The sequence below is a fragment of the Globicephala melas genome, chromosome 8 (genome assembly GCF_963455315.2).
Source record: "Globicephala melas chromosome 8, mGloMel1.2, whole genome shotgun sequence".
Taxonomy (NCBI): Eukaryota; Metazoa; Chordata; class Mammalia; order Artiodactyla; family Delphinidae; genus Globicephala; species Globicephala melas.
The window spans coordinates 83,094,127-83,102,416 of record NC_083321.1 but is presented as its reverse complement, the minus strand read 5'-3'; the positions used below and the strand labels follow the sequence as shown (position 1 = coordinate 83,102,416).

Below are 8,290 nucleotides of genomic sequence, written 5' to 3'. Positions count from 1 at the left end.
CACCACAAGGTTTCAAGGAAACAAATGTTTCCAACTCATTAACCTCAAGAGAAACTTAGATTCTATATCTGATCCAAAATAAGAAACCCTGGACACACTGTGCTCCTAATTTCAGGGTGAGTCTGTAATAATATTTTCATGCACTGTTACTTAATGGGAACAGGTTTTCATTTAGCAGAACAAGCAATGGAAGCCTATCTGTAACTTTGGTGATTACTAGGTCTGAAGGTTAGACATACTTCAGTGTTAATGAAGGTGATTCACTGAATTTAAAAGCCACATCAAATAAACTGCAGAAGAACATTAAAAAAAATCTCAAATCCATAAAGTACAGTTTTTTTCCTTGTTTTTATTATGAAAGAATAAACAACGTTCTTGGCAAAATATCCTACACCTTTTTCTCACTAATGCAAGTATCTAGTGATTTGCTCCCATGAGGGGCAGTTAGTCCTTAGGAAGCATCCGTTGAAGAAGGTGACAGGGGCAGGGGGGTGGACTTACATGTCATTTAGTAGGATGTTGTTTATTAGAATTTAGCACATTGTAAAAACTACCTATATTTAGAAGTGCTAAGTTGAAAGGGTGCAATGTAGCAAATCATTTTATTTTCACTGATATTTCTTAGAAGATAGCAAAAAGACCTTTCGTTAATCTTGGTTACAGATACATACATTTGCTATTAGGAGATGCCATTTCCTCTGGATTCTATGCTACATTAATCAAATCTAAAAGCTATATTTACTAAGCAGATATACTATGCTTTCTCAGCATCTGAAATCCTAGGTTATGTGTATTTTCAATCTAAGCACTTATCTCTCTAAATAAGTGAAACTATATTCAATTAATATGTTGGAATTACATAATATACCAACTATACAGTAGCAGATTGTGAAAATCTAATAATGCTGTGTGAAATTATCTAGAAGAGATATGTATAAAAATAGGTAATATCCCTAAAATATTTTGCCAAGTTACAGTTTTTCCTGTTGGGAAGTTTACCACACTGCCATGATATATGTATGAAATGTCTGTTCAGAAAAACAAAATTAGAAAATATTCCTTTCATACCCACTCACTAAATGTAGGAATATTTAATCAAAACTGGATCTCAAAAGTGATACAAATATATAGAGAAAGATAGCTGTATGTGTGACAAACAAGAAAACATGGAATCTATTTATTGGTTAGTTTTGAAAGGGGCCTCACACTTGTAATTAATTAGAATACATATATATATTATACATAATATATATATGACCAAAAACACTCATAAGAATGAATACATCTTATTTCCCCTTTGCCCTCCAGTTTTTTATTGACAGTCATCACCCTCCTTTTTCTAGGATTATTGCCTGACATAACAGAAATTCCACTGCTTTTTCTCCACAGAGCAGTGAAAGATAAACAATCTTTCCATTCTCCTGTCATGATCCATGTTCTGGGCTTGTGCTTTTTGGAGGAGTCTTTGATCTGTAGCAGGTCTCAGAGGCTTGTCTCCCGGAGGAACATTGTGCCAATGTTGTAGGAAACTTTTTTTATTCTCGATGAAGAAAGAGAAGGCTTTGGCTGCTTAGGACCAGTTCTTACCTCCAGGAAGTAGCAGACCCCAGAGATTTCCTTTGGAAAGTTGTCTGGAAGCTCTTCACGGGACCGAGGAATGAATGTGAAACTTTCTTCTCGTTTTAATAATCTAAGAAGAAAATATATAATGTGAATCATATGGGCAGGTGAGATGAGAAAAAAATGGACACAAATTTTAAAGACTCAGGAAGCCTATCAATGACTGAGCTCATATTAAATGCCTTCATTCTTTGTAGAGATGTGGCCTTCATTACATTCCAAATACTAGGAAATATTATTTCTCAGGAGAAAATACCTTCACGCTATAATAATAATTTTAAAAAAGCAAAGTTATTCTTGGTGCTACTGGAAAATATTTGTTCAAAGTTGATTTTTTTTCCTAAACAAAAGGCTAAAGGAACTGCATAAAACAAGTTTTTATTCAAACATGCAGGATTTACTCTTTCTGTTTTAAAAATCTGCCTAATTCTGGAGCACTCCTTTAATGTTTCGTAGACTCTCAATAAGATTTAAATCCTATGTGTCATACACATAAATCAAGTTTTTAGCTTTGTAGAACAACAGTCATAATTCCATGTTTCTGTGATATCTGGTTACTGATTTCTAACAATACATATTTTCTAAACTCACATTTAGAAAATATTTGTTTGTCATTTGTCAAACAGCTTGACTCTTCCCATCCAGTCATAGTTTCTAAACTCACATTTAGAAAGTATTTGTTTGTCATTTATTTGTCAAACAGCTTGACTCTTCACTTCCAGTCATAGTTAAAGACAATTTTCTAGTACACTAATACTGGAGATTTATGCTTGTCCAGTTCCATGAAATGTTCAGTTTGATAGTCGTATCTAAAAAAGTGGTCCAGTAATTCAATTTAATTCAACAACTTTTATGGGCTGCTTCTTATTGCCCTAGAAAAATCTCCTAGATTCTGTTGTGAATATAATAAGTAGAACACAACAAGCTTAAAGTTTTTTCAAAAGAGATAGACACAGAGAATAAAAGAAAAAGAAAATAAAAACTGAATAAGCAAACAAAAGCCACAGTAATATAAAAGTAATATAAAACAATAGGCTAGATGCCATAAGAAAGGTGAATCCAAAAAGGTGTTGAAGTCCAGAGAGGGAAAAAGTTTACAGTGGGACGACCACTAAACCTTCATGGATGAGATGGTACTTAAAGATGGGCAGAATTTCAACAAGTGAATATGGAGAACAACATAATCAAAGGTTTAGATACAAGGAAATTATGATCAGGATCAACATGTTTCCAACTATTGGATACCATTATAGAATGAGGTAAGAGTGAGAGTTAAGGCTGAAGCAGTAGGTTAAGACAAACTTTTGAAGTCCAAAACTAAACGTTTAGACTTTATTTGGAAGGCACAGTGGAGCCAAACTTATCACTTTTTCCCTAAAAACCATTCATTTTCCTAAGACAGGTAAATGTTAACAGCAAGTCCAAGTTATTCAGGATAAGAGATGGGTTGGGGGTGAAAGGAACCATTATGACAGAGAAAAGACAAAATCAAAAAGTCAGTGAGTGCAAGAATAAACAATGTTTGAAAAATGTAAGATCATTGCACAAGCAATGATAATCATCTTTACACTAAAGAGAAAAAAAGAATCATTCCTTGTCAAAAGTTCTTAATGGATAAAAATATTATCTGAAAATAAGTTGGTAGTACTAAGAATTCTTATAATGTGAGCAATCTATATTTACCCTTATGAATGACTGTTGTAGTATTTTGCGTCAAAAGATTTTATTCTTACTTGCTCAGTTTATTTATTTAATTTAATTTTTATTTTATATTGGGGTATAGTTGATTTACAATGTTGTGTTAGTTTCAGGTATACAGCAAAGTAGTTCAGTTGTACATATACATATATCCATTCTTTTTCAGATTCTTTTCCCCATACTGGTTATTATAGAATATTGAGTAGTTCCTTGTGCTATACAGTAGGTCCTCGCTGATTATCTATTTTATGTATAGTAGTGTATATATGTTAATCTCAAACTCCTAATTTATCCCCGTGCCCCATCTTTCTCCTTTGGTAACCAGAAGTTTGTTTTAGAAGTCTGTGAGTCTGTTTCTGTTTTGTAGATAAGTTCATTTGTATCATATTTTTAGAGTCCACATATAAGTGATATCATATGATGTTTCTTTCTCTGACTGACTTCACTTAGTATGATAATCTCTAGGTCCATCCATGTTGCTGCAAATGGTATTATTTCATTCTTTTTTTGTGGATATTCTATTTTATATATGTACCACATCTTCTTTATCCATTCCTCTGTTGATGGACATTAGGTTGCTTCCATGTCTTGACTATTGTAAATAGTGCTTCAATGAACATTGGGGTGCATGTATCTTTTTGAACTAAGGTTTTCTCCAGATATACGCCCAGGAGTGGGACTGTTGGATTATATGGTAGTTCTAGTTTTAGTGGTTTAAGGAACCTCCATACTGTTCTCCACAGTGGTTGTACCAATTTACATTCCCACCAACAGTGACTGAGGGTTCCGTTTTCTCCACATTCTTTTTTTTTGTTTGTTTTGTTTTGTTTTTTTTTCGGTATGCAGGCCTCTCACTGCTGTGACTTCTCCCGTTGTGGAGCACAGGCTCCGGACACGCAGGCTCAGCGGCCATGGCTCACGGGTCCAGCCACTCCACGGCATGTGGGATCTTCCCGGACCGGGGCACGAACCCGTGTCCCTTGCATCGGCAGGCGGACTCTCAACCACTGCACCACCAGGGAAGCCCTTCTCCACATTCTTGCAAGCACTTGTTATTTGTTGACATTTGGATAATAGCCACTATGACAGGTGAGAGGTGATATCTCATTGTGGTTTTTCCTTTTTAAAAACTTCCAATTGACCATTCCTTTAAAGATATTACACAGTGATTATATTAACTTGGGATATAGGTAAATGAGTCTCATTCTAACATTTCAAAATTCTTTCAATTAACTTATCTCATTTATCCACATAATGTAACTCCATGCAAAGTCTAAACATGCTCTTCTCTGACAAACTTATGGAGGGTAAAATTGAGTCCAGAGTAAGATAGAGTGCTTTGCTAGTGGGAGCAGTAAGACAGTGTTGGCACTGAAAGTAGAGTCCAGACCTGTTAACTCCTAGTCAAACTTAGCACTACAATAAATAATAAAGCTACACTAAGATAGTTTTTATTTCTTCCAGTGTTATTGACATATAATTGACATACAGCACTGTATAAGTTTAAGGTGAACAGTATAGTGGTTGGACTTACACCATGAAATAATTACCACAATAAGTTTAGTGAACATCTCATATAAATACAAAGTTAAAGAAACAGAAAAATTTTTTTTTCTTGTGACGAGAACTCTTAGGGTTTACTCTCCTAACAACTTTCATATATAACATACAGCAGTGCTAATTATATTTTTCATGTTGTACATTACATTCCCAGTACTTATTTACTTTATAACTATTAGTTTGTACCTTTTGACTACATCCGTCTAATTCCTGCTTTCCCCACTCCTCTCTGGTAAAACCACAAATCTGATCTCTTTTACTGTGTTTGTTCACTTTTGAGGTATATTTGACCTACAACACTATGTTAGCTCCTGTCATACCCAGTAGTGATTTGATATTGCTATACATTTCAAAATAATCACCATGATAAGCATAGTTACCATATGTCATCATACAAAGATATTACATAATTATTGACAATATTGCCCACCCACACTGTACATTTCATAATCATAATTCATTTATTCTGTAACTAGAAGTTTGTGCATCTTAATCTCCTTCAAGTATTTCTCCTCCCCCCAACAAACTCCTCTCTGGCAACCACCTGTTTGTTCACAGTATACATAATGCTGGTTTTGTTTTGTTATATTCAGTCATTTGTTTTGCTTTTTAGCTTCCACATAAAAGTGAAATCATACAGTATCTGTCTTTCTCTCTCTGACATTTCATATAGCATGATACCTTCTAGGTCCATCCATGTTGTCCCAAATGGCAGATTTCATTCTTTTTTATGGCTGAGTAATATTCCATTGTATGCATATGCCATATCTTCTTTATCCATTCATTCATTGATGAGCACTGAGGTTGCTTCCATATTTTGGCTATTGTAATAAAACTGCAGTGAACATAGAGGTGCATGAATCTTTTCTTATTAGTGTTTTTGTTTTCTTCAGATAAACATCCAGGAGTGGAATTTCTGGGTCATTTGATAGTTCTATTTTTAATTTTTTGAGGAATTTTCATACTGTTTTCCATAATGGCTGCACCAATTTACATTCTCTCCAACAGTGATTTAGGGTTCCATTTTCTCCACATTCTTGGAAGCACTTGTTATTTGTTGATATTTAGATAATAGCCATTCTGACAGGTGTGAGGTGATATCTCACTGTGATTTTTATTTGCATTTCCCTGATGATTAGCATCTTTTCCTTTGCCTGGTGGCCATATGTATGTCTTCTTTAAAAGTGTCTACCTAGGTCCTCTCCCAGATTTTAAATTGTGTTTTTGTTTTGTTGATGTTGAATTGTAAGTGTTCTTTGTATATTTTGGATATTAACCCTTTTTGGATAAATGGTTTGCAAATATCTTCTCCCATTCAGTAGAGAGCTTTTTTATTTTGTTGATAGTTTCCTTTGTTGTGCAAAACTTTTTAGTTTGATGTAGTCCCATTTGTTTATTTTTGCTTTTGTTTCCCTTGCCTAAGGACACATGTCCAAAAACATTGCTAAAACCAATGACAAAAAGCATATTAGCTAAGTCTTCTAAAAGTTTTACAATTTCAGGTCTTATATTTAAGTCTTTAATCCATTTTGATTTTACTTTTCATATGGTGTGAAAAATTAGTCCAATTTGATTCTTCTGTCCAGTTTACCCAACACCATTTATCTTTTCCACATTGTATTTTCATTCTTCTTTTTTGTAGATTAATAGACCATATGACTGTGGGCTTAATTCTGGGCTCTTTATTCTGTTCCATTGACCTTTGTGTCTGTTTTCTGCCAGTACCATACTGTTTTGAATTACTGTAGCTTTGTAGTATGGTTTAAAATCAGGGAGCCTGATACCTCCAGCTTTGTTCTTTTTTCTCAAAGTTATTTTGGCTATTCTGGGTCTTTTGTATTTCCATACAAATTTTAGAATTATTTGTTCTAGTTCTGTGAAAAATGTCATTGGTATTTTGATAGAAATTACATTGAATCTGCAGACTGACTGAGTACCATTGTCATTTAACAATATCAGTTCTTCCAACCCATAAGCATTATATATTTTTCCATCTGTGTCATCTTCAATTTCTATTCTCAGTGTCATAGTTTTCTGAATATGGGTCTTTTTCCTCCTTAGTTAGATTTATTCTTAGGTATTTTATTCTTTTTGATACAACTGTAAATGGGATTGTTTTATTAATTTCTCTTTCTGACAGTTTGTTTTTAGTGTATAGAAATGCAACTGATTTCTGTATATTAATTTTGTGTCTTGCAATATTAACAAATTCATTGATAAGTTCTAGTAGTTTTCTTTTGTGGTATCTTTAGGATTTTCTATGTATAGTATCTTGTCATTTGCAAAGAGCGACAATTTTTCTTATTTTTTTCCAGCTTGGATTCTTTAAAAACTTTTTTGTGTGTGTCTGATTTCTGTGGCTAGGACTTCCAATACTTTACTGTATAAAAGTGGTGAGAGTGGGCATACTTGTCTTGTTCAGGAAGAAAGGTTTTCAGTTTTTCATTATTGAATATGATGTTGGCTTGGATTTGTCATATAAGATCTTTATTATGTTGAGGTATGTCCCCTCTATACCTACTTTGTTCAGAACTTTTAATCACAAATCTATGTTGAATTTTGTCAAGAGCTTTTTCTGCATCTACTGAAAAGATCATATAATTTTTATTCTTCAGTTTGTTAATGTGATTTGTCACATAGTTTGATTTGCAAATATTGAACCATTCCTGATTCCCTGAGATATATCCCACTTGATCATGGTATATGATCGTTTCAAGGTATTGTTGACTTCAGTTTGCTAATATTTTGTTGAGGATTTTTACATCCATGTTCATCATTGATACTGGCCTATAATTTTCTCTTTTTTGTGATGTCTTTGTTTGGTTTTGGTAACAGGGTGATGCTGGCCTCATAGAATGAGTTCAGAAGTGTTCCTTGCTCTTCAACTTTTTGGTAATAGTTTGAGAAGATTAGGTGTTGATGCTTCTTTAAATATTTGGTAGAATTCAACTCTGAGTCCATCTGGTTCTGCACTTTTATTTGTTGGGAGTTTTAAAATTACTGATTCAACTTCATTACTGGTAATTGTTCTGTTCATATTTTCTATTTCTTCTTGGTTCAGTCTTGGAAAATTATACATTTCTAGGAATTTGTCCATTTTTTCTAGGTTGTCCATTTAATTGATGTATAATTGTTTGCAGTAATATCTTATGATCCTTTGTAATTCTGTGGTGTTGGTTGTAACTTACTCTTTTACATTTCAGATTTCATTGATTTGGGCTATTTTTTTAGTTTGGCTAAATGTTTATCAATGTTGTTTACCTTATCAAAAGTTCATATCTCATTTTCACTGATCTATTGTTTTTTAAAAAATTCTCTATTTCCTTTATTTTTGCTCCGATCTATATGATTTCCTTCCTTCTACTAATTTTGGGTTTTATTTGTACTTCTTTTTCTAGTTCCTTCTGGTGTG

The 8,290-nt window shown here is 33.4% G+C and overlaps 1 protein-coding gene across 1 annotated transcript in view; it reads right to left on the bottom strand.

The window, feature by feature from the left end:
* Positions 1-434: 434 nt before the first annotated feature.
* The window catches only part of GUCY1A2 (guanylate cyclase 1 soluble subunit alpha 2), a 434,531-nt gene continuing 426,675 nt past the window's right edge, over positions 435-8,290 (bottom strand). The window contains exon 8 of the mRNA XM_030836049.2: positions 435-1,690. Coding sequence (XP_030691909.1) covers positions 1,483-1,690 — 208 coding nt within the window. The 3' untranslated portion in view covers positions 435-1,482. The remainder of the gene's footprint in view (positions 1,691-8,290) is intronic.